The sequence below is a fragment of the Panthera leo genome, chromosome Y, assembly GCF_018350215.1.
Source record: "Panthera leo isolate Ple1 chromosome Y, P.leo_Ple1_pat1.1, whole genome shotgun sequence".
Lineage (NCBI taxonomy): Eukaryota > Metazoa > Chordata > Mammalia > Carnivora > Felidae > Panthera > Panthera leo.
In genome coordinates this window covers 1,010,598-1,036,410 of record NC_056697.1, presented here as the reverse complement: position 1 = coordinate 1,036,410, position 25,813 = coordinate 1,010,598, and the positions used below count along the sequence as shown (strand labels likewise).

General features: G+C 63.6%; 2 protein-coding genes across 6 annotated transcripts in view; both read left to right on the top strand.

Moving 5' to 3' along the window:
* The window catches only part of ASMTL (acetylserotonin O-methyltransferase like), a 71,656-nt gene extending 55,287 nt beyond the window's left edge, over positions 1-16,369 (top strand). For 4 of the 5 annotated variants that reach the window (XM_042926539.1, XM_042926537.1, XM_042926536.1 and 1 more), the window contains 6 exons: positions 2,476-2,638; positions 6,214-6,389; positions 8,741-8,858; positions 9,659-9,802; positions 12,093-12,215; positions 16,124-16,369. In XM_042926539.1, the coding sequence (XP_042782473.1) occupies positions 2,476-2,638; positions 6,214-6,389; positions 8,741-8,858; positions 9,659-9,802; positions 12,093-12,215; positions 16,124-16,347 (948 nt within the window). In that variant the 3' untranslated portion in view covers positions 16,348-16,369. Of the gene's footprint in view, positions 1-2,475; positions 2,639-6,213; positions 6,390-8,740; positions 8,859-9,658; positions 9,803-12,092; positions 12,216-12,923; positions 13,981-16,123 lie in introns of those variants that run through there. The other variant, XM_042926538.1, reaches the window with a different exon arrangement.
* A 5,582-nt stretch (positions 16,370-21,951) lies between these two features.
* Positions 21,952-25,396, top strand: SLC25A6 (solute carrier family 25 member 6). The gene is made up of 4 exons (XM_042926607.1): positions 21,952-22,182; positions 22,651-23,137; positions 24,170-24,310; positions 24,813-25,396. Exons 1-4 carry the CDS (start codon positions 22,072-22,074, stop codon positions 24,968-24,970), a joined length of 897 nt encoding a protein of 298 aa, XP_042782541.1. The 5' UTR covers positions 21,952-22,071; the 3' UTR covers positions 24,971-25,396.
* The last annotated feature ends 417 nt before the right edge of the window (positions 25,397-25,813 follow it).

Genomic DNA, 25,813 nt, shown 5'->3' with positions numbered 1-25,813 from the left:
GCAGGGGAGGGCCACTGAGATCCAGGCAGGGGAGGGCCACTAAGACCCAGGCAGGGCAGGGCTACTGAGATCCAGGAGAAGCAGGGCCCCTAAGATCCAGGCAGGGCAGGGCCACTGAGATCCAGGAGGGGCAGGGCCACTGAGATCCAGGCAGGGCAGGTCCGCTGAAACCCAGGAAGGGCAACGGCTCTGAGATCCAGGCAGGGCAGGGCTGCTGAGATCCAGGCAGGGCAAGAGCACTGAGACCCCGTTGGGTGGGACCCCTGAGGTCTAGGCAGGGCTACTGAGATCCAGGCGGGGCTGTGCTGCCTCCAGAGGCTCCAGGGGACGGTCCTTCCTGACTTGCAGCTTCTGGGCTACTGATGTCCCTGGACCGCTGGTCACGTCCTTCCCGTCTCCGCCTCCGCCTTCCCGTGGCTCCTGTGTGTCTGTGTGTCCTCCTCTGTCTCTTTCCAGGACACCTGCCGTTTTCCTAGGGCCACCCTGATCCAGGATGGGCTCATCCCACATCCTTCACTTACTCACGTTTGCAGAGACCTTGTATCCAAATTAGGTCCCCTTCCCAGGTTCTAGGGTTCAGACTTCAGCATATCTGTTGGGGCCCCTATTCAGCCCATTGCAGTGTCCCCAGCTGGTTTTCTGCCTTCAGTCAATGGCTTGACACAGAGCTGGTGACTTCTGGGTCCGAGAGCCTGTGACCTGACCTGCCGGTCTGCTCGTCCTGCCTGGAATGTGGGCCTTGTGCTCGGGGCTGTGAGGGCGGAGGCCTGTGTCCCTCTGGGACGCGGTGTCTGGGGTGTTGGAAGGTGAGCTTCACAGGGCCCCACCTGGGGCCGGCGGTGCACCCCTGACCGACCTCCCCCAGCCCGGGAGACGCGCCCAGGTGCTGGGCCACCCCCCGGCCGGGTGGGAGGTCACCCCCTGCCCGGAGGGATCTGTGGGTTCCTCCCGCTGTGGCCTTGGGATCCGAGGCAGCTGGCCCATCCGGAGAGTGTCCCAGGCGGGGTGGGAACCCGCGGGCCGGCTGGGTGCGTAGCCGCGGCCTCCGTTTCCTTCCTGCGTGCGCGGTCACACGCCGCCCGAAAAACAGCCGGCTGCCCGTGCCCGCCGGGCCAGCGCAGGGGGCAGAAGCCTGCCCGGCCATCCTGCACCGTATCTGCGAGGACGGGGCTGGCCACGGCCGTCCCTGCGCTCCCGTGGGCCCCCCGCGCACACCCGCCCTGCTGTGCCCTTCGTCTCCGCACCCCCTCGCTGCCCCACGTGGCCGACCCTTCCAGCGGCCTCCGAGGACAGCCCTGCATGGGCTGGGCGGGGCTCCACGTCGGGCGGCTGGAGGAGAGGTGGGGATGTGGGTGTGGGACTGGCGACCGCCCCTCCCCGCTCCAGCCCCGGCCACGCCCCTGTGACCGCCTCGCCAGGAGAGAAGTTCTGGGGTCAGGAGGGAGAGGTGGTTCTGCTGTGCTGTGCCCAAAATAACCTAAGTCCCCCGGGAATAACCATGCGCACGGTGTCCCCACGTGGTGCAGCTGTGCCGCCGGCCCGGCACCTACCTGTGTCCTTCTGGGGTCTGTCCACCCAGCCACCTACCTCCACACGTAGCCTCCCAGCGTCCCTCACCGATTACCTGTCCACCTGTGTAGCTGTCTTCAGACTGTCTGCCAACTATTTATGTGTCTGCCTACCTCTCACCTATCTGCCTGATCTAACATCTACCCCTTTGTCCGTCTACCCACCTACCCGTGTTTCCTTCTGCATACCTGTTCGACTGCTCTCACAGAAAGGTCTCCCGGCGGTCAGCTGACCCAGCCACGGGGCTGTAGGGACTCAGGGAGCACATGTCACGTTGCCAGTGCATCGTGAGGGTTCTAGAAACAAGCCAGCATCGTCGGGCCCTTCATGCAATGGCGTCACTTGTCGAAGAAGGTTTCTGCGTGGCCGGGTGGGGGTACAGGTGACGGGGGGTGAGACCCCTGTCTGTCAACACAAGGCCCCACACGCCTGATGGAGACGAAGAACGGCAGTGTTCTGAGTTCTGAGGCCTTTGGAAGAGCTGACACGCCCCACACGCGAAGAAGGTTTTTGCGTTACCCACGTGAGCATGGGTCCTGAGCTGCATAGACCCTCTGCTCCTGAGGACAGGCATGTTTGTCTCCAAATCCAGCCACGTCCTGAGGTCCTGGGACGTCGGGCTTCAACAGATCGATCTTGGGGGGAACACAGTTCAGCCCCACATACGAACACGTTGGATTTTCTCCCATGGGACAGTTTTTCTCCTTGATATTCACTGATGTGCTTTTGTCTTGTGCGAGCCCGGTACCAGCTGGAGCCTGCATGCACTGTTCTCTGGAGAAGAAGCTTCCATGCACAAGTTAAACAGTTTTGATAGCTGTGGCCTCCCACTTTTGGGTCTGTGGGAGCGAAGGGCACTGCACAAGTCACATCGTAAGTCTCGCTGTTGTTGTTTTTAACGGACAGGCTCTGTTCACGGCTTGCAAACTGAAGGTGTTTGATGTCCTGAAAGAGGAAGGCCCCCTGAAGGCGGTGGATGTTGCACGCAAACTTAACGCCTCTGTGTGTGGAACTGGACGGCTCCTGGATGTCTGCGTGGCCCTGGGATTACTGGAGAAGACAGACACAGGTAAGGGGACATGCGAAGTGTCCTGATGAGAATCTTTGCAGCTGGAAGGAAGTCATCCAGTGAAGGTGGCTTCTGGACCAGGGCAGGGAAGGCCCGACCATCTATCCTTGTGCCCTCAGAACGTGGCTTTTCAGCGACGGTAAGAAGTACAGGATGAGGGAAAGGAAACACACAACTGTGTGTGTGGGTATGTGTCTTTCAGAAGAGTGGTTTTTAAAAAAATCTGTATCTGACAGAGAGAGAGAGAGAGAGCAGAAGCAGGGGAGGGACAGAGACAGAGGGAGCGAGAGAATCCCAAACAGGTTCCGCACTGTATCCACAGAGCCAACACAGGGTTCAATGTCATGACCCATGGGATCGTGACCTAAGCTGAAATCAAGAGTCGGGCTCTTGTTTGTGTTTTTTAATGTTTATTTATTTTTGAGACACAGAGAGACAGAGTGAGAGCAAGGCAGGGGCAGAGAGAGGGAGACACAGAATCCGAAGCAGGCTCCAGGCTCTGACCTGTCAGCACAGAGCCTGACACGGGGCTTGAACTCATGAACCCTGAGATCATGACCTGAGCCAAAGTCGGATGCTTAACTGAGTGAGCCACCCAGGCATCCTCTTTTTTTTTTTTTTTTTTTTCATTTTTTTTTATAATGTTTATTTTGAGGAAGAGAGAGAGTGAGAGCAGGAGAGGGACAGAGACAGAGGGGGACACACAATCAGAAGCAGGCTCCAGACTCTGAGCTGTCAGCACAGAGTCTGATGCGGGGCTCGAACCCACGGACCAAGAGATCGTGAGATCGTGACTGAGCTGAAGTCAGACTCTTAAGCGACTGACCCACCCAGGTGCCCATAGGAGAGTGACGTTTTCTTGGGCTCTGGTCTCAAAGAAGCTGTATCAGTCAGGGTTCACCAGAGAAACAGAGCGAGTGGATTATATATGTGTACAGCATGGGTACATGTTTGTTTTTACTTGTTTAGACAAATACGTGGGTACATAAATACAGATTGGTAGTACATGTGATAACTAGCTAGGTAGACAGATGATAGGAGATTTGGATCGACAGACAGATGGATGGATGGATGGAAGGAAAAAAGGAAAAATGGATGGATACGTAAGTGAGTAGATGGATGAAAGACGATATGGAAGGATGGAAGGAAGGGATGGATGGGTGCACAGATGGATGGTGGGTGTTGGGTGGATGGATGGGTATGTAGGTGGGTAGATGGAAAGATTGATGGATGGAAGCATAGATGAATGAAAAGGTGGATGGATGGATGGTATGTGGGTAGATGGATGGAAGGATGGATGGAAAGATTGATGGGTGAAGGATGGATGAATGAAAAGGTGGGTAGGGTGGTGGGTGGATGGATAGATGGATGGATGGGTGGGTGGATGGATGGATGAGTAGGTGGGTGGATGCATGGATGGATGGGTAGGTAGGTAGGTAGATGGATGCAAGGATGGATGGAAAGATTGATGGCTGAAGGATGGATGAATGAAAAGGTGGGTGGGTGGGTGGATGGATGGATGGGTAGTGGATGGATGGATGGATCAATGGATGGATGGATGGTTAGGTGGGTGGATGGATGGTGGATGGATGGATGCATGGATGGATGGGTAGGTAGGTAGATGGATGGAAGGATGGATGGAAAGATTGATGGGTGAAGGTTGGATGAATGAAAAGGTGGGTAGGGGGGTGGGTGGATGGATCGATGGATGGATGGATGGATGGACAGATAGATAGGTGGATGCATGGATGGATGGATGGATGGATGGATGGATGGATGGATGGATGGATAGGTAGGTAGGTGGATGGATGCGTGGGTGGATGGATAGGTAGGTGGGTGGGTCGGTGGTTGGATGGATGGATGGATGGATGGATGAATATAGGGGAATGATGGATGGAGGGATAGATGATGGATGGATGGGTGGATGGATAGGGAGGTAGATGGATGGATGGATGGGTAGATAGGTGGATGGATGGATGGATGGATGGTGGGTGGGTGGATGGTGGGTGGGTGGATGGTTGGATGGATGGATGGATGGATGGACAGATAGATAGGTGGGTGGATGGATGGATGGATGGATAAGTAGGTAGGTAGGTGGATGGATGGATGGGTGGATGGATAGGTAGGTGGGTGGGTCGGTGGTTGGATGGATGGATGGGTGGATGGATGGATGGATGGTAGGTGGGTGGGTGGATGGTTAGATGGATGGATAGATGGATGGATGGATGAATATAGGGGAATGATGGAGGGATGGATGATGGATGGATGGGTGGATGCATAGGGAGGTAGATGGATGGATGGATGGGTAGATGGATGGATGGATGAATGGATGGATGGATGGATGGATGGATGGATGGATGGATGGATGGAGGGTGGGTGGATGGTTGGATGGATGGATGGATGGATGGGTAAGTAGATAGATGGATGGATGATAGATGGATGGATGACAATGTGTTTCCTGAAACAGCGTTGTGGCACTTGGTCTCAGAGCAGAGGGTCCTATGGATGGTCCCTGAGCAGCTTGGGAGTGGCAGGGGGTGAAGGACCCCAGGGCAGGAGAGGCCGCTTTGCTTCTGTGACCAGGAGGAAAGTGGGGTGCTGGCCCAGGCCCCAGAAGCTGCCCTCTGTACAAAAGGCGTAGAAATCTGTGGTTAAGATTTGGAGCCTGGGAAGCAGAAGTCTCCCCCAGCCAGACCACTGTAATGATCTTCTCGTCTATGATGACCGAGCATCCAGAAAGCTCCAGCATCCAGACTTTTAATCACTTAGGAGCTTCTCCCACGTTTTGGCCCACGCCTCGCACGGTTCTGCGGGAGAACCCCGGGAACAGTTCTCCCGTGTGCGCGTGGGACGTGTGTCCTCTTCCAAAGGCGAAGAACTAAGAACGTCTAAGTGTTAAAGGGTGAGATGTGCCGTTATCTCGGAGGATCCCTGGGGCCTTCCGCTCACAGATGGGGGTCTCACCCACCATCAGCTGCCTGCACCCCCAGCCTGTGTTCTCTAGATGCAGGGTGGGGGGCCACGTCCTGCAGACAGATGGCTCAGGCGAGAGAGGAGGGGCCCCACACCAGTGCCGGCTCTCCAGAGAACTAGAACCCACGGGATCTACAGCTGGCAGTGTATCGCAGGGCAGTGGGTCATTCGGTGGCGGGGCTGTGGCACCTGAAATGTGTAGGGCAGGCCGGCCGGCCGCCTGGGAAATCAGTACATGCTGGTCCTCAAGTCTTGAGGCAGAATTGCTTCTTCCTCAGCGAAATCTCATCATTGCTTTTAACGCCGTCCACTGATTAGATGGGGCCCACCCACATTGCTGAAGGTCACCTCCCTTACTTCAAGTCCCGCTGCTTCTAGACATCAAACCACACCTTCGAAACCCCGTCTCTTTGGGTTACCCGTGAGTCGGTATCGGCACCGGTCTGGGCTGTGTCCCCGCGGGGCCGCCCCCTGAGCGTGCGTCGTGCCCCGCTCAGGTGGGTGAGGTTGGCGCCAGCCCCAGGACGCCAGGCCGTGGCTGCCCATGTGGGAGGTGCGCTGGGGCGTCCGCTGGAGCCTGCATGACGCCCCTCTCGTGTCAGGTTACGGTAACACGCAGCTGGCAAGCCGGCACCTGGCGTCGGAGGGCGCGTGTTCTCTCCACGGCTTCGTCGCGTACAACGATGAGCACGCCTGGACCGTGTTCACAGACCTGGAGTCTGCGGTGCGACAGGGACCCCGCGCGGCTGCGGGGAGGCCGGCGGAGGACCCGTCTCAGGTAGCGAACATCAGGACGCGTGTGTGCACACCGCGCGTGCCCCACAGAAGCACCCACGGGCACGGATCCGCGCTCTGGCCGCCGGGTTGACCGGGCCGTCTTGCAAACCCGCTGACCGTTGGCCGTCGCGACAGCAGGATCACGTGGGGGTGGGGGTGGGGGCACGGGCAGCCGGCGTGGGTGGGAGGCCTGGCGGGGGCGTGGCGCGTGGCGCGGGGGCCGGCCAGGTGCCGTGGGCCTGCGGGGTGCGGACGGGAATCTCGCAGGAAGGGCCCAGCAGGTGGCACGGAATGAAGGCACCGCGTTTCCCGCGTGGGGTTCCATCGCACGGACCCTGTCGCTCGAGCTCGGTCTGCAGAGTCTTCCTGCTGTCCCCCCCTCCTTCCCCTTTCCCTTTGGGGAACCTTTGGGAGTTGACGTTAAAGCTGCGTGTGTCTGCAGGGCAGGGCCCGGTGGGTGCTTTGGGGTGGGCGCGGCCATCCGCCGCCTGCGTCCCTGGCAGCCTTTGCTGAGGGCAGAGCGCAGGTAGGGCTCCGGGTCGGGCTCCCCGCGCGATGCAGGAACGGGTCCGCCAGAGCACGGGGCCTGCATCAGGGCCGGGCGGCAGGGACCCAGACGGGCTGTCCCCGTCGCTTGGGCTCACAAGGCCGGAGGCTTACAAACAGCGCGCCGTTACTTCCCACGGTTCCGGAGGTGAAATCCATCCGAGTCAAGGCACCTGCAGATTCGGGGTCCGGACACCCCTGCTTCCCGCCTCCCATCCGGCTGTCGTCTCGGGGTGGGAGGGGCCGGGGGTCTCTGCAGCCTAGTCCATAAGGGCACGAATCCCCCACGGGGGTCCACCGTCATGACCCGGTGACCCGCCCCACCCAGAGCCCCCCCCCCCCCCACTCCTGAGACCATCCCCTTGGGGGGTGGAGTTTCACATAGGAAATTGGGGGCCAGTGGGGGGAGGACACAAACGTTGTGTCTCTGATGAAGACAGACACGCAAAGACGGAGACCCAGAGAGACCCGCGCTCCTGGAGACAGAGAGAGACTGGGCGGGAGGGACAGAGAAGCCACACGGGGCCCCACGGGGTGGGGGGTGGGGGGGGCTGGGGGAGGGGCCAGTGTCTCTGTAAACAGTCAGCCTGTCACCAGCGAGTGCGGCGACGGCTGCAGGGGCCAGCGGGGGACCCGACCCCTTCCCTTCTCCTGCTTCGTGTCCATCCAGACCTTGCGCGGGGCTGGTGGCGGCCTCCGGGGTGACTGTCCCCATTCACTGGCTTCAGACGGGGAGATGCAGGCGTCTGTTAGGTCCCGCACATCCCAGGGGAGCTGACAGCCTGAAGGACCAGCCCCTTCTCTGGGCTGTACTCAGCCCTGCCGCCCCGGACCGCCCTACTCAGCTCGGCCCCGCCCCTCCCCTGCACCCCCTGCTCAGCTCTGCCCACCGGGCTCCGCCCCACTCTGGTTCTTTCTGCCCCACAAGATCCCCCCCCCCCCCCCGCAGCCCGGCCCGGCCTGGCCCCACCAAACCCCGCCCCGCCCTGCACCCCCCCCCCCCCCCACCAAACACCCTCCACGCCAGGCTCTGCCCATCCCCCCAGGCCCCTTCCTGGGTCAGCTCTGCCCCATGAGATCCCCTCCCCATCACTCCCCTCTGGCTTCGCCCCCAACCCCCTACCTGCCAGGCCCTGCACCCCCCCCATCAAACCCCCTCCCCGCCGGACTCTGTCCCCCAAACCCCCACCCAGCTGGGCCCTCCATCCCGAATGCCCTCCCCGCCCAGCTCTGCACCCTGAACCCCTGCCAGCCAGGCTCAGACCCCCTGTCCCCCGAAGGCCCTGCCCCCCCAAGCCCCTCCCACACAGGCCTTGTGCCCCAACCCCCCCCCCCCCAACAGCCGGGCCCTATACCCCGAATCCCCTCCCCACCCGGCTCTGACCCCCCAGACCCACCTCCTCCACAGGCTCTGACCCCCGAATCCCCTCCATTGCAGGCTCTGACCCCTAAACCCCCTCTCCCGCAGGCCCTGCCGCCTGAACCCCCTCCCTTGCAGGTCTGATCCCCCCTCTCCCCCACAGGCCCTGCACCCCCAACCCCCTGCCCGACAGGCTCTGACCCTCTCCCCCCTCCCTGTAGGCCCTGCCCCCCTCCCCCCGCAGGCCCTGCCCCCACAACCCCCTGCCCTGCAGGCTCTGACCTCCTCCCCCCTCCCCTGCAGCCCTGCAGGCCCTATCCCCCCCCCCCCCCCACGCCCTTCCCTGTGGAGCTCCCTACCCTCAGAACCCCCGGGTGGGACCACAGCCAGTGCGCAGGCTCCCCTGGGCCCCCGTGTGGGTCTCCTCAAACCCCGTTCTGTTTCAGAGCAGGGACCGGAGGCTGCGTTTCATGCGAGCCATGCACGGCCTCACCCAGCTGACAGCTCGCCAGGTGGCCACGGCCTTCGACCTGTCCCGATTCACCTCTGCCTGTGACCTGGGAGGTGAGTACCACGCCCCGCCCCCCGCCAGGCATCGGGCGCATTTCTTGCGTTAGGTCGTGGCCACCTCATCCGCTGAGAAGACGTCCAAAGCGGGTTTACGGCTTTACAAGCATAAGGCCACGAGTTTGGCTGTGGCGGGTGCCGGGACTTGGATGGACATCCCCACGTCCAAGGAGGCCCTGGGGGTGGGTCCTAGAGGTTATGGGGCCCTTTCTGCTGGCTACCGATTTGGGGGAGAGGATCGCAGAGCCATCTGACCCCGTCTTGTTGGGTCTAACTATGCCCATATACCTGCCACCCTATTCCAACTCGCTCCTTATCCCAGGGCAGCAGACGTGAGCTGATGCCTGCCCAAGGGGTACAGTGGGATTAGGGGTCCCAGGGGGAGCCCAGAGCTGCTGGCTTTCATTCCCCTGCCACCTGCACACCGTTCCTCCTGGTGGCCCAGAGTGGCTGCTGTGGCGCCAGCCATGTCGTCCACATTCCGGCAGCGGAAAGGAGATGATAAGAGTGTGGCTTCCTCCCTTCCCAGCTGGGCTCTGATGCTCCCTCTGTGCGTCTGTGCCCCCCCCCCCACCCCGCCCCCACTGATGTGCACTGGGCCAGCAAGGTCCCAAGGGCTGCGTGAGACCTCAGTGATCTCTGCCCGCCGCTGGCTTCCGTTCCCAGACCGGGCCTCCAGCCGTGTTCTCAGACCTCATTCTGGTTTTGCCAAGGGGCCATCTTGGAGACCCGCCAGGGGTGTGGTGCGCTGGGCGGGTCAGGTGACCCTGTGTGTGTCTGTGTTTGCTTCCCCGCAGGCTGCACAGGTGCCCTGGCCCGAGAGCTGGCCCGGGAGTACCCGCGTCTGAAGGTGACCGTGTTTGACCTCCCGGAGGTCATCGAGCACGTGTCGAGTTTTCACCCCGAGGGCCGGCAGCCAGAGCGTCTCCGCTTCGTGCCAGGTAAACGCAGCTTTCTCTGCGCTCTGGGTCGGCGTTGGGCCAACCGCGTTCGCCTCTGCACAGCGTGGGTGTGCGTGCGGGGCCTGCGCCTGTCTGTGCGTGTGTACCTGCGTTTGCACGTGTGTCTGAGTGTGTCGGGCCTGTGCGCGTGTATCTGTGTTTGCACGTGTATCTGCGTGTGATATCTGTGTGTGCGTGTAGACAGGTCTCTGTGTGCACACACGTGTGTGTCTGCACTCGTGAATGGGAGTGTGAGCAGCGGGGCTGTGGCGTTGGAAGCAGTCAGGGTGCAGGTGGGGGGGGGCGCGAGGGCGCAAGGGGGCAGACGGGGAGTGCTGGGGGGGCGCGAGGGCACGGGCGGGGGCGTGCGAGGGGGCACGATGGGGGGGGCGTGAGGGCACAAGTGGGGGCGTGCCGGGGCACGGTCGGAGGGGCGTGCGAGGGCGTAGGCAGGGGCAGGCGGGGGGTGGGGGGGCCGCGAGGGCGCAAGTCGGGGGGTGCGAGGGGGGGCGCGAGGACGCAGGCGGGAGCGTGCGAGGGGGCACGGTCAAGGGGGCGTGCAAGGGGGCAGGCGGGGGGGGGGTGCAAGTGGGGGGGTGTGCAAGGGGGCAGAGGGGGGGTGCGAGGGGGCACGGTCGGCGGGGCGTGCAAGGGGGCAGGCAGGGGGGCGCAAGTGGGGTGGCGTGCAAGGGGTCAGGCGCGGGGGGCGCGAGGGCACAGGCGGGGGGGGGCGAGGGCGCAAGGGGGCAGGCGGGGAGTGCGAGGGGGGGTGCGAGGGCATGAGCTGGGGCGTGCGAGGGGGCACGGTCGGGGGGGCGTGCAAGGGGGCAGGCGGGGGGGGGGGCGCAAGTGCGGGGGCGTGCAACGGTGCAGGAGGGGGGCGCGAGGGCCAGGCACGGGGCGTGCGAGGGTGCAGGTGGGGGGGCGCAGGAGTGTAGGCTGGGGCGTGCGAGGGCACAGGCGGGGGGCCGGCGCGAGGGCGCAAGTGGGGGGGGTACGAGGGGGCAGGGAGTGCAAGGGGGGGCGCGAGGGCGCAGGCAGGGGGGCGCAAGGGCACGGGCGGGGGCGTGTGACGGGGCACGATGGGGGGGGCGGGCAGGGGGGGCGCGAGGGCGCAAGTGGGGGGGGGTACGAGGGGGCAGGGAGTGCGAGGGGGGGCGCGAGGGCACGGGCGGGGGCGTGCGAGGGGGCACGATGGGGGGGGCGGGCGGGGGGGGGCGCGAGGGCGCAAGTGGGGGGGTGTGCAAGGGTGCAGGAGGGGGGGCACAAGGGCGCAGGCGGGGTGCGTGCGAGGGTGCAGGTGGGGGGGCGCAGGAGTGTAGGCTGGGGGGTGCGAGGGCACAGGTGGGAGCGTGCGAGGGGGCACGGTCGGGGGGGGCGTGCGAGGGCGCAGGCGGGGGGGGGGTGGTGCGAGGGGGCAGGCGGGGGCGTGCGAGGGCGTAGGCGGGGGGGGGCGCGAGGGCGCAAGGGGCAGGAGGGGAGTGCGAGGGGGGGCGCGCGAGGGGGCACGGTCGGGGGGGCGTGCAAGGGGGCAGGCGGGGGGCACAAGTGGGGGGGCGTGCAAGGGTGCAGGAGGGGGGGGCGCAAGGGCGCAGGCGGGGTGCGTGCGAGGGTGCAGGTGGGGGGCGCAGGAGTGTAGGCTGGGGGGTGCGAGGGCACAGGTGGGGGCATGCGAGGGCACGGTCAGGGGGGCTTACTAGGGGGCAGGCGGGGGGGCGCAAGTGGGGGGGTGTGCAAGGGGGCAGGCGGGGGGGGCGCAAGTGGGGGGGCGTGCAAGGGTGCGGGGGGGGGGGCGCAAGGGCGCAGGCCGGGGGCGTGCGAGGGCGCGGGGGGGGGGGGGGGGGGGGGGTGGTGCGAGGGGGCAGGCGGGGGCGTGCGAGGGGGCACGATGGGGGGGGCGGGCAGGGGGGGCGCGAGGGCGCAAGTAGGGGGGGGTGCGAGGGGGCAGGCGGGGCCGTGCGAGGGCGCAGGTGGGCGTCCACAGGTTCCACGACCAACCAAGGGCACGAAGGGAAGTCACCCAAGAGCTGGCGCGGGAAAGCCTGGAGTCAGACGTGGTGGTGAACTTCCAGGGGCAGCTGTGAAGGCGGGAGCCCACCCGGCACTCGCGACCGCCGTGGCCCGGCCCGGGGGCCGACGCGCCATGGGACCCGGGGTTAGGACTGGACCGTGTTGGGGTTGGGGACACGGCATTTCTCGGAGCAGGGCGGGGAGCGGCGCGGCCCCGTGTCCCCGCCGTGGAGCGCCAGCCCTGGTGTCCCCGACTCCCGACGTCTCCCGTTCCAACCAGGTGACTTTTTCAAGGACGACCTCCCGGACGCACAGCTGTACATCCTTTCCAGAATTCTCCACGACTGGGCGGACGACAGAGTGCACGAGCTACTGAGCCGGGTGTCCCGCAGCTGCAAGCCAGGTGAGACCCCTCCCGCTGCGCGTCCTCCCTCCGCTTGCAGAGAGGGAAAGGGAGGGTTTTTACCGACAGCCAGGCGCCCCTGCGCCCCCGCGCGCACTCTGCCGGCCCCCTGCGGACGTGCAGGAGGCGCCAGGAGGGCGGCCGCAGCTTTGGGACCTCCTCACCCGAGTCTCCCCGTCCTGGCCCCAGGAAGTGACGACATCTGTGTTCTCGGGCCGGAGGTTTGCCGGACGCCCCAGCCTGTGTCCCAGGGGGACTGGAGCAGGGCATACCCAACCCCCCCCCGGGGGGCCCTTCCCAGGCCTCCGAGGTCCCAGTGGCGCAAAGCGCAGCTCGTATTCCCGTGCCCCGAGCGCCTGGTGACTTGCGAGACACTTCTGTTACCTCCCCGTGCGGTTAGGGAACACGAAACAGCAGTTCACTTTCCGGTTTGCCGGAAACAACCGTCATTTTCGGTCTCGTATTTTGCACAAAGGGTGAAGCAAGGGTCAAGTGTAATCGTGTAGGTTGGGACTCCCCAAATCTGCAGGCAGCCGGAGACCTGGGACTAGTCCCAACACTGGTTGGAGGTAGAATTCCCTCCTCCGGGGGGACGGCGGTGTGTTTTCTCTTGAGGCCTTCAACTGATTAGACGAGGCCCACCCACGCCGCGGAGGGCCAGGTGTTTTGCCCCAGGTCGCACATTTAGATGATAATCTCATCCAAAAGGCAGCTTCACAGGACCACGCGGAATGATGCCCAACGATGATCTGGGCCCTGCAGCCCCGCCCCAACGACTTGTAACATGAGCCATGGCCCCACTGCCCCCATACCCTGCCCCTCCCCTGGAGGGCGCTGATGCCCTGCACACCTGGGAAGCCCGTCTCTGCTTATGCTGGGGACCCAGGGACGACCGTGTGTGGAGATGCAGTCACATGCCAGGAACTGGCACCAGAAGCACCCAGGGTCCCTCAAGAGCAGCGTGGCCGTGTGATAAATTCGCGGGAAACCTATTTGCACAGACGCCCACATTCCTGGGTCACATCTGTGCACGCGGAAAAATCCCACAGACGTTTGTGGACTCGATGCGCCTGCCGCCCACCCCTGCCATTCCGAGGAGGCTCCTGGAGACAATCTGGGGGAAGGAGAGACAGACGGCCCGGAATCGGTTACCAGAGCTGCTTGGGCGCGGGAGAAGGTGGGGGCCCCAGGTGACGGCCCCGGGCGGGGACGGGGGAGGGGTGGGGACAGGCCCCGGGGGGCCGCACACTGAGAGACGGGGGCCCCAGATGAGTTATGTCACGCGTCCCAGGGTTTGGAAACAGTATCGCAACGTGTTGGCGAATCTACCCGAGCGTTAACACATTAGGAGAGCTGCAGAGAAAATGAAGCAACTTCTTATGAAATGAGGAAATGTCTGTGCCGAAGAAGACGACAGAGTGAAGGCATCCTTGTCAGTCCCTGTAGCAGCAGGATCGGAGTCCCTTCCCACCCCCCGAATTCACATCCACTGGAAACACGTGAACAGGAAGTCATGCGGAAACAGGGTGTCTGCAGATGGGAGTAAGGGAAGGATCTGGGATGAGCCCATCCTGGATGAGGGGGGCCCTGAATCCAATGGCAGGTGTCCTTGTAAGACACGGAAGGGGACACACAGACACAGAGGAGAAGCCACGTGAAGCCACAGGCAGACACGGGAGGGACGCGGCCACAAGCCCAAGGACGCCTGGAGCCCCAGAAGCTGGAAGAGGCAGGAAGGACCCTCCCCTGGAGCCTCAGCAGGGAGCACAGCTCTGTCCTGCCTGGATCTCAACAGCCCTGCCCTGCCCTGCCTGGGTCTCAGTGGCCCTGCCCCTCCTGGGTCTCAGTGGCCCTGCCCCTCCTGGGTCTCAGTGGCCCTGCCCCTCCTGGGTCTCAGTGGCCCTGCCCTGCCTGGATCTAAGTGGTCCTGTCCCTCCTGGATTTCAGTGGCCCTGCCCTGCCTGGATCTCAGTGGTCCTGCCCCTCCTGGATCTCAGGGGCTCTGCCCTGCCTGGATCTCCGCGGTCCTGCCTGGATCTCAGTGGTCCTACCCTGCCTGGATCTCAGCGGCCCTGCCCCTCCTGGGTCTCAGAGTTGTGACTTGCATGGCTGAGGAGAGGGTAAATGACTGGTCTGTGGTCATTTGTTACCGCAGCCTCAGGACAGACTCACTGGCATGGAGAGGCAGAAATTTACAGGTCACACGGACAGTCAGGCTGCTGAGCAGGAGGATGTGTCCCTGGAGGGCGCGTCTGTGCCTGTTTAGTCCCCGCTGCATTCCCAGGGCCTGGAACAGAGCCCGCCGGGAATAAGCGCTCACAAAGCAGCAACACTGTATCATCCGCTGGAGAGGAGGCGGGGTTGGGGAATGAGCGCTGAGTCCTCAGCTCCCTCAGGAGACAGCGTGGAGGCAGTTAAGCTGCTCCTCGGTTTATTCTGTGCAGGGTTGGCGGGAGGGGGGAGGTGGGGAGGGTGCAGGGTTCCTCCGACCCTCTCCCCTGCTGGCTGGAGGTGCTCCGTAAATATTCAGGTCCTTGCAACATAGGAGCTGCAGGAAAGAGCTCAAAGTGCCCGGTTTTGTGTGTGTGTGTGTGTGTGTGTGTGTGTGTGTGTGTGTGTTTAATGTTTATTTACTTTTGAGACAGAGACAGAATGCGAGTGGGTTGGGGCAGCGAGAGAGGGAGACGCAGAATCCAAAGCAGGCTCCGGGCTCCCAGCCTCAGCACAGAGCCCCACGCGGGGCTCAAACTCACGAGCCCGCGAGATCGTGACCTGAGCCCTCGAGATCGTGACCTGAGCCGAAGTGGGACGCTACACGGAGCCACCCAGGCGCCCCTCCCAGCGCCCAGTGCTAACATTCAGTCTTTCGGAGCCGGGCCATTGAACCGCATGCATATGTTACTTTGAAAAACCCAGATTGTTACGATACCGAGGGAGCAAACGCCCGGATCCCACGTCAGCCAAGTGCGTACAACCAACAGCAGAAGACGCAGCGGAAGCCAGCCACGTGTGTCACTGCTGTGTCCCTGTCTCCCTTTTCTGCAGATCCCCCTTTGACAAAATCGGCAGGGGCTTCTGGTGGCTCAGGCAGCTTAGCGTCCGACTCCTGGTTTCGGCTTAGGTTCGTGAGATCGAGCCCCGGGTGGGGCCCTGTGCTGACTCTGAGGGGCCTGCTTGGGATTCCTCGTCTCCCTCCGCCTCTGCCCCTCCCCCTAAAATAAATACACTTTTTAAAATTAAAAAAAAACCACACACACACAGAGAAGGAGCAAACATGTACAAGTTTCCTCTCGGCCTCTTTTGATCGAGGGTGCTGTTTGCTTGGCCGGGTTTCTCCGTCATGAACGCTTTTGAAAACAAGTAGACGCCCAGACAGACGCGTCCACGGGCGTGCACATGCGCGTACACACGCACCCACTTTGTGCTTGAAGCCCCGCTCTCGTGCGGCCATCACCCAGAGTTCCCGGAGCCAGGCAGCCCGCTTGGGGCATTCCCAGAGTGAATGCGCGCTGCCTGATGGCATCCTGCGTGCTGCACCCCCAGCCCCGGACTGGTTTCCCCCACGCGCTGAATCCGTGCCCCTGTGCACCGGGCACCCTCCCCCCACACCCCCAGGCTGGGCCCTGAGACTGCCGGCTGCTCCCCTGTCCGTCTGCCTGTGTTCCCCTCTCTCCCTCCGTGTCTCTGTCTCTCTCTGCCCTTCTCTGCTTCCACGGTGCGCGCCGGCCTCGGCCTCCCCACGGGCCTGGCGCGCGCGCGGTCGCCTCGCCCTCCCCGCGGCCTGGCGCGCGCCGTCCTTGGCCTCCGCTGCCCTCGGCCTCCCTGAAAGTAGTTCTAAGCGCCCATCGTCGCTGACTGGCCTTGCGCTGAATCTTGCCCACGACTCCCTCTGGCTCTGTTGTCCGCAGGCGGTGGCCTCCTGGTGGTTGAAACGGCCCTGGACGAGCGGCGAGCGGCCCGGGCCAGCCTGCCGGCGGCCTTGAACGCGCTGGTGCGGGCCCAGGGCAGGGAGCGCAGCCTGGCCGAATACCGCAGCCTGCTGGGGCAGCATGGGTTCCGGGACGTGCAGGTGGCGCAGGCGGGGGACAGGCTGGACGTGGTTCTGGGCACCAGAGCGTCGTCGGCGCCCTGAGGCTGCCAGCGCGTGACGCTCTCCCGGGAGGCTGATGGGGGGGGGGGGGGAGGCTGGAATTTGGGCGTCAGGTGCAACATTTACTCGGATCAGCTTGTGTAACCAGACGGATTAAACCAGCAAAACGCACTTGCTCTGAGCTCCTTTGTGGGTCCCGACCTGGGGCAGGTCACGTGGGCAGGAGGGCCGTGCCCTCAGGCGCTCATCTGAGGCCCCGGCCACTTGGCTGGAGACTCCCTCCCCTACCCCCCCCCCGCCCCCCCACTTCCTGGCCTCTGGAAAGGCCTGGAGTCCCCCAGGGGCGCGGTGGAAGGGCCCCTCCGGCTCCCGCTCCGGGACTGCGCGTGTTCCTCGTTCACGCCTGTTCTCCATGTGTTTCTGCGCGTGACTTACAGCAGGTCGACCCTGGGGCACCCCGTGTCCCACGCTCTCTGCCTGGATGTTGGTGGGGGGGAATCCTGGGGCGTCCTCTCTCCTACCCTCTCTGCCCGGATGCTGGGGGGATCCTGGGGCGCCCCGTGTCCCGCGCTCTCTGCTGGGATGCTGGGGGGGGGGGGGGGATCCTGGGGAGCCCCGTGTCCCACGCTCTCTGCGCCGATGCTGGGGGGGATCCTGGGGAGCCCCGTGTCCCGCGCTCTCTGCCTGGATGCTGGGGGGGGGGGGGAATCCTGGGGCGTCCTCTCTCCTACCCTCTCTGCCCGGATGCTGGGGAGGATCCTGGGGCACCCCGTGTCCCGCGCTCTCTGCCCAGATGCTGGGCGGGGGAGGGGATCCTGGGGCGCCTCGTGTCCCACGCTCTCTGCCCGGATGCTGGGGGGATCCTGGGGCGCCCCGTGTCCCACGCTCTCTGCCGGGATGCTGGGGGGGATCTTGGGGCGTCCTCTCTCCTACCCTCTCTGCCCGGATGTTGGGGGGGATCCTGGGGCGCCCCGTGTCCCGCGCTCTCTGCCCGGATGCTGGGGGGGGGGGGATCCTGGGGCGCCCTGTGTCCCACGCTCTCTGCCTGGATGTTGGGGGGGGGGAATCCTGGGGCGTCCTCTCTCCTACCCTCTCTGCCCAGATGCTGAGCCGCATGGCCGCTTCCGTCCACAAAAAGCATCAGAAGTCGTGTCTAGGGAGCTGGTGGTTCACGCGGCGGTTTAACAGGTCGAGAGGCCTGCTGGCCACCTGTGTCCCCAAGCGACCTATTTCCCGCTCGAGTCTGCTGGGTATTTCGCTAATTTCTCTCGTCGTCAGGCCATCGTATGATGACTATAAAAACATACACGGACACCTTCATTGATTTATTTACTTATCTTGAATGTTTATTTTTGGGAGAGAGAGAGAGAGAGAGCCAGCAGGGGAGGGGCAGAGGTAGAGAGAGAGCATCCCAAGCAGGCCCCGCAGTGAGCCCCACGCGGGACTCGAACTCACCATCCTGAGACCATGACCTGAACCCAAGTCCGAGGCTCAAAGGACTGAGCCCCCCAGGAGCTGATGGGAGTCATTTCGCTCACACTTTCCGACTACAAGCCACTGTACCTAACTCATAAAAATACACAATTACATGCAAATTAGCTTCCCCTGTGTACAAATGTGTTTTATATAAATAAGATACATTGTGTGTGTTTTATATAATTCTGTAGCTACGCATACTTATAATGTATATACTACATGTTGTGGATTATAATTCTAGATTTCCACACAGACATTAATTCTTTTTTCTCTAATTTTCTTAAATTTTGTATTTATTTTTGAGAGAGAGACACACACACAGAGTGTGATCGAGGGAGGAGGAGACACAGAATCGGAAGCGGGCTCCAGACTCTGAGCTGTCAGCGCGGAGCCTGATGCAGGGGTTGAACTCAGGAACCGTGAGATCTTGACTTGAGCCAAAGTCGGACGCTGAACTGAGCCCCCCAGACTATCCCAATGTTTTTTTGTTTTTTTTTTTTTAATCAGAAGTCGTGTGTCTGTGGGAGGCTGGGATGGAAAAAGGAATGAAAGGCTGATCCGAGGGGAGGGGCGGTGCCGTCCGGTGGGTCCCCCGTCTCCTGCCTCCTCCCCACCCCCCTCCATGTAAGAACACAGGTGAAGGGCTCCAGCCTCCTTCATCCCCCAGTGCCGCTGTCTGTGGGACGACCTGACCCGCAGTAAAACAGCACTGCTCCTGCCCTGGGTGCCTTCCCCCACCCCCCACCCCTGGCTGGTGCTCAGCAGGCTGGAGGGACACACCCGCCTCGTGCCAGCCCCAGCCGGGCAGAGCCGCGTGACGCTGACCCGGTCACCTTGGTCCGCCCGTCTGCCTCCCCGCCCCCCCCCCCCCCCCCCGGAGGGGCCAGGCCCTGCGGGGGCGCGTTTTATGTGTCAGCCTGGCCGCACAGCCCTGGCAAGGACACCGCGTTTGTTCCCAGCGACCTCGACCAGCCACGTGCCTGGGCCGCCGCGCAGAGCTCAGCCCGCCCGGAGTTTGCACACCCACAAGTGTGCCCGTAAACCCAGGACCCGGGCGGAAAGCAACCGCTCACCCTCCCGCGTCTGTGTCTGCGGGAACTTCTTGAGGCAAAACATCCCCAAAATAGGAAGAGAACGTGTGACCTCCGTACTATACGTCCTGAGCTTTCTTTTACTAGGAATATTGTGACAAAACGGGCTGCCTGGGTGGTCCGGCAGTCACGCGTGTGACTCTTGACTTTGGCTCAGGTCACAATCTCACGGTCCGTGGGTTGGAGCCCCACACGGGGCTCTGAGCTGACATCATGGGGCCTGCTTGGGATGCTCTCTCTCCGTCTGTGTCTCTGCCCCTCCCCTGCTTGCACTCTGTCTCTCTCAAAACAAAATACATAACTTTAAAACGAGGAATATTGGGCAAAAGGTGTGTTTAGACGAGTCAGACAAAGAACGGATAGTGTGTGGGCACAGAGTGCAAAGGAGTTTCAAGGATCTGTGGTCTTGACGAATGGAGGAGGTTGGAGTTCTGTGGCTGACCTGAGCCCCACCCTCCAGATGAGATTCATTGACTCATTTTTGAGAGAGAGACAGAGCACGAGCAGGGGAGGGGCAGACAGAGAGAGAGGGAGACAGAGAATCCGAAGCAGCCTCCAGGCTCCGAGCTGTCCGCACAGAGCCCGACGTGGGGCTCGAACCCACGAACCGTGAGATCGTGACCTCAGCCGAAGTCAGACACATACTCCGTTGAGCCACCAGGCACCCCACGCATGGTCTCTTAAAATGCATTTTCATTAAAATCTTTTTTTTTAATCAATAGGCCCATTTCTCAGATGCTCTGGGGAAGCAGATTTAAGCATCGACTGCCCAGCAAAGGCTGGCCTCCAGCTCCTTCCAACCGCTGGCTTAATTCTTAGCCTTGGGGACCTTTCTGAGCCTGCCCACAGGAGGCGGGAAACGTGAGCCTCTGCAGGACCCCGCCCACCCTGCGTCCCCCCACCAGCCCCTTTCGGGCATCCTCTCCCCCTTGCCCGTCTCAGGGGGGCAGTCTCCCCAGACCGGCTGTCCCAGGTACTCGGGGTTCTGGGCTTCTGGTGTTGGAGACGCCGCTGCCCTCTTGGGTGGCACCCACGCACCCCCCCCCCCCCCGCAAACCACAGAGACACAAAGGGCACACAGTGCAGTGCCTGAGTCGACCCGCCGCGGAAAAAACGTGTTCTGGACAGCGATTAGCGATGAGGGAAAGAGACTGTGTCTTCCTTCGTCCCAGAAGCATTCTCCAGGGACCATGGGGCTCCAGGGACCATGGGGCTCAGTGCGGCCCGCTGGGGTGGTCACTGGGAATCCAGGCGCAGCGCAGGAGCAGGGGGAGGGGAGCGGACCGGAGGGTAACCGCCCCCACTTGTTCAGGACGCTGGCTGCACAGAAGCACTTCATGCCAGGTCCTGGGCCTGGAGTCCCAGTGTCATCCGGGGTGAGCAGCTGAGAGGCCCTGGAGGTCCCTCCCCCCACCCTCCCCTGCCGGGCGGGGATCATCACTGCCAGGGTCCCTTCCAGCCCAGACGGGCTGATGCTGTTCTCACCTGGGAGCGCCCAGCTCCAGCCCCCTGAGCTAACTGCCTGGTCCCCGGCGAGCATCCCCACCACCTCCCGCTACAAAGCCCCTTGGCTGCTCCTGGTGGCCGTGGGGCCGTCCGGGGACATTCTCCACTTCCTGTCCCTGCGAAGCCTCGAGAATGTGCCAGAACCTCCAAGCGCCCCCCCCCCCCCGCCCAAAGCCGTGCTCAGGGGCCCAGACCCTGTCACCGTTTAAGCTACTTCTGAGTGCCCCCCCACGCCCTCCCCCCTCTCCGCAACAGGGTCAGCGTCTGCATTGCCGGCCAGCCTCAGGCGCCCTGAGCAGGACCGGCCTGTCCTGGAGGTCAGCACAGAGCAGAGGCGGGCGTTGGCAAGGACACGGCGCACTGGTGCCCGGGGCTTTCCCGGGCGCTTTGCGGGCACTGATCCATCCGGTGCCAGAGGTTTTCACCTGCTACTGGGGACACGGGAAACCACGGTGTGGCGAGCACAGAGAAAAGGGGAAGGAAGCAGAGGGCAGAAAGGAAAACAAACAGGAAGACAGTCCTCGGGTGAGGATTGCTCCCAGGATCTGTTCTCGAGCTTCCAGTTTACAGCACGTAAAACTGAGCCAATGTTGCGTTTCCTACTCGGGACGTTTGCTTCCGAGTCAGTAAAAAGCTCACCACGTCTTAAGCCGTCTGGGCTGGTGAGCCTCCCCGCAGGGATGTGCTGCTGGGGGCGCAGGGGGGTGGCGGGTCACGCGGGCGCGTGTGCGGCTGGGGGAGCAAGGGCCCCCTGCGGGGAGGGCCACCAAGGGCACGGACGGGTCCTCCAGGGGGACGGGGCGCCCGCAGAGGCTGGACGGTCTGGGGTCTCGGGCAGGGGGTCGCGCCAGCCTGGGGGGTGTTCCGGTTAAGGACGGGCGGGGGCAGCCAGCGGTGCAGCCCGAAGAGCCTCAGGGTGAGCGTGGGGGTGGTGACCGGACCTCGGGCGTCGGCAGCGAGGGGTCGCGGCTCAGACAGGGCTTTGGGGGGGGCAGCCTAAGGGCCGCGGCGGAGCACCGGTCAGCGGGACGAGGCAGGAGGTCGGGGTCAGGGCCCGAGGTCTTCGGGGCGAGCGCTGGGGTCGAGACCTGACCTCGGAAGGTCAGCAGGGAGAGCCCAGGGTCGCGGCTGGCGCTCGGGCGTCTTCGGCACGAGCGTGCAGGTCACAGCCGGGCATCGGAGGTCGCCGGGACGAGCGCCTCGCGGCGTCTGGGAGGAGCCCGAGCGCGGGAACCCAGCGCCCCCAGCCGCCTCCCTCCGCCGCGCGCTGCTGCCCCCGCGTGACCTTGACAAGGTCACGGGGCCGGCCGAGCCAACCCCCCGCCTCCACCCGGCCCGTACGGCGCATGGGCGGGGCCCGGCTCCCGCCAGGCCCCGGGGCGAGGCGCGCGGCCGGCAGCAGCGGCGCGACCAATGGGCGCGGCGCTCGGGGCCGCGGGGCGGGGCGCAGAGCGGCTCCCGGCAGGCCGCGGGGGCGCGGCGCGCGGGGAGGGGCGGGGCGCCGGCGCGCGGCGCAGCCAATGGTGGCGGCGGGCGGGGGCGCGGGGCGGGGCGTCGTCCCCTTAGCGGCTGCGCGCTGGCCGCCCCGTCTTTTCGGTCCCGGCGGCGGCAGGGCTGAGCCAGCGGCGCCCACCCTCCGGCTCTCCGCGCCCGCAGCCCGCACTCCTCCCGCCGTGCCGCCCGCCCCGCCACCATGACGGAACAGGCCATCTCTTTCGCCAAGGACTTCCTGGCCGGAGGCATCGCCGCCGCCATCTCCAAGACGGCGGTGGCCCCGATCGAGCGGGTTAAGCTGCTGCTGCAGGTGTGTGTGTGTGTGTGTGTGTGTGTGTGTGTGCGCGCGGGGACGGAGGCGGGCGGGGGGGGGTCGGCGTGCGCCCGGTGGCGGGCCCGGGGTCCGGGAGCGGGGAGGCGGCATCAGGCCCGGCGGGCCGCGTGCAGCGGAGCCTGCAGTCGGGCGGGCGCCGGAAGTGCGAGGCCGCGCCGCTTTGTCCGCGCGCCGCCGGGTTCCGGGGCCGGGCCGGGCGCGCGGGGTCACGTGGGCGCTGCTGCAGGCGTGGGGGCGGGCCCGCGGGCGCGCAGGCGCGGTCCGCGCCGGGAGGGCAGTGGCGCGCGTGCGCCCGGGGGCTGGGGGTTGGGGGCGGGTGACGGAAGAGTCGTTCCCGTGGAGCGGCTTCTGCCGCCGGGAGCGGGAGTGGGGGCGGCCCGGCGCCGCTCGGGGGCGCGCCTGTCCTGGGGCCCTGTTGCCAGCGCGCGCCCGCCCGCCCTGCAGGTGCAGCACGCCAGCAAGCAGATCGCCGCCGACAAGCAGTACAAGGGCATCGTGGACTGCATCGTGCGCATCCCCAAGGAGCAGGGCGTCCTGTCCTTCTGGAGGGGCAACCTGGCCAACGTCATCCGCTACTTCCCCACGCAAGCGCTCAACTTCGCCTTCAAGGATAAGTACAAGCAGATCTTCCTGGGGGGCGTGGACAAGCACACGCAGTTCTGGAGGTACTTCGCCGGCAACCTGGCGTCGGGCGGGGCGGCCGGAGCCACGTCGCTGTGCTTCGTGTACCCGCTGGATTTCGCCAGGACCCGTCTGGCCGCCGACGTGGGCAAGTCGGGCACCGAGCGGGAGTTCAAAGGCCTGGGAGACTGCCTGGTCAAGATCACCAAGTCTGACGGCATCCGCGGCCTGTACCAGGGCTTCAACGTGTCGGTGCAGGGCATCATCATCTACCGGGCGGCCTACTTCGGCGTGTACGACACGGCCAAGGGTAAGCGCGTGGGCCCGGCCGGCCAGGGATCGGGGTGGTTCAGACGCAGAGGTCCGCTGAGTGCCCAGTGTGCTTCAGATGGGGGGGGGGGGGGGGGGGAGGGGCGAGGGACCAGGGGGGTTTCACAGTTGTTGATGTTCCGCTGGCTTCTTGGGTGTGTAGAGGGTGGTTCTGCCCGTGTGTTCTTGTGTGACCTTTCTGTGCGTTGAGATTTCACGTTTTTAAAAATTTTTTAAAGTTTACTTACTTATTTGGGGAGGGACAGACAGGATGTCAAGCAGGTTCCGCGCTGTGAGCACAGAGCCCAGCACCCTGGGTTCGAACCCCCAGACCCTGAGATCATGATCTGAGCCGAATTCAAGACACGTAATTGACTGAGCCAGCAAGGTCGTCCCTCGCTTTTTTCTTACAAGGATGTCCGTCCTGCTGCTTAGGGCCCAGCCCGCTTTGATGACCTTACTTTCACTTTTTAACTTTTTTTTTTTTTTTTTTTAAGACGCTCTGCTTCAGTACAGCTCGATTTCTACCTGCTAGGCATTGGGGCTCCTCTGTGAGTTTCAGGGGCTCACAGATCACACCCTGAAAGCAAGCTGAGAGCAGCTGTCATCAAGGTTTGGGGGTCTTTGCAACAGAGCAGCCTCGGCGTTGGGGCGCCTGGAGGGCTCAGTCGGTTGAGCGTCTGACTTCAGCTCAGGTCGTGATGTCACGGTTCGTGGGTTCAGGGCCTGCGTCCCCACTCGGGCTGTCTCAAAAATAAAGGTCCAAACAAAGGACAGCCTCGCGCTGTCTGGCATGACCACTTCCAAGGTTCGTCCGGCCCTGCTGTAGAGGGAAGTCACTCTCAGGCACTAAGCATGGGTCTCTGGCACTGTACCGTGGCCTGCACGAGGCTTCAGCACGCCCACCCCCCTCCCCGTCCAGGCTCTGTGGCCGAGCCCGTCTGATACCTGGTCTCCGTGACCCGTTGCTGGGAACCCCTCGAGGGGGCAGGGTGGGCAGCACTAGGCCTAACGTCGGCTGCTGACCCCGCAGGCATGCTCCCGGACCCCAAGAACACCCACATCGTGGTGAGCTGGATGATCGCGCAGACGGTGACGGCCGTGGCGGGCGTGGTCTCCTACCCCTTCGACACCGTGCGGAGGCGCATGATGATGCAGTCGGGGCGCAAAGGAGGTATCGTGTGTCTGTTCTGGTGGCCGGACCACAAAGTCCGAGAAACCCTTCCTGGCGGGAAGGGCGTCCTGGTCGCAGCCTTTAAGGGGCTCGCGTTCCTCACGTGAGCCGCTTCCCACACCGCTTGGGGCAGCGTCTGGTTCCAAAGTGTGCCGGCTTCGCGGGCACGGGAGGCCGTGCTGAAGGGCGCTACTCTTGTCCCGCCAGCCCTTGACCCCCGGGCACCTGCTCGGTCCCTGGTCTCCCGAGTGGCCAAGGGCCTCGCATGGTTCCCGAGGTGGGGGTGGGGCCTGAGTTCCGCATTCCTCCTCGACCACGACAGTGGGCCGGCAGGGCTGTGAGCTGGGGCCACGGGTGTGCGCTGCCTCCCTTTTCTCCCTGACGAGGAACCACGTCCCCCGGGTCGTGGCAGCTGGTTTCGCTGCCTGCCACGTGCCTTTCGTGGTTCCCGTAACGTCCTCTTCACAGTAACCTCCCAGTAAGTGTCGTCTCTCTCTTACAGCCGACATCATGTACAAGGGGACCCTCGACTGCTGGCGGAAGATCTTCAAAGACGAAGGGGGCAAAGCCTTCTTCAAGGGTGCGTGGTCCAACGTCCTGCGGGGCATGGGGGGCGCCTTTGTGCTCGTGCTGTACGACGAGCTGAAGAAAGTCCTCTAGGCTCCCCTCCCCCGGACACAGGCACCGAGGGAATTCTGTAGAATACTTGTAACTGTTACGGACCAGTGATCTTCGAGAAATTCCAGGGTCCCGGCCCCGGCCAGATCGCCTCTAGAGGCCTGGGGCAGGTTCTAAAGGGGCTCATTGTGATCGACCATTGGCACCAGATTCCATGTATTGGTTGGGGGGGGAGGGGAAGGAGGACGTCTGTCTTCACGAGTCCGCAGGCAGGCAGGCAGGCAGGCAGCTCGGCCACAGACCTTAGAGTCCAGGTGCTTGTGGGACCTTAGTTGTGTTTAAGTATTTATTTAAAAAAGAATCATGTCTCCATTTGTACTTAAGCACTATTCTCTTTTGCACAGCCGAATATTTGCAATTATGTTTCATGTCGGGCATTCTGCAAAACCATAAAAAACGGGACAGAGAGAGAGACTCTGGTGGTTTGTTTTCAGCTGAGCCTGCCGGGAGAGGGGGGGGTTCCTCCGGCAGCCCAGGCAGCGGCAGGGGTTGAAAACAGTATCCCCCCTCCTCGCTCCCCCTCAAGTGCTGTGCTGTAGCAACTTGTGCTAAGAAAACCCCAGCCCAGAAAGGGCCTCCAGGAACCGCGTCCCATGGCCCACGTTAGGCCTGGCTCCTGCGGGGACCCACATGTCTCGGCACCAGACCTCGGGGGCAGGTCCTGTGCACCTGTTGCCCGAATGCACCGGTCAGTGTGGGAGACGCCCTGCAGGCTGAATGTTCGGTCCTGGCGTTGCGTCCGCCTGTCACGAGGGCCACCCGGGGTACGCAGGCCGACCCGATGTGAAGCACCGCTCCTGGGCTGTGGGGTCCTGGCCGTGGGAG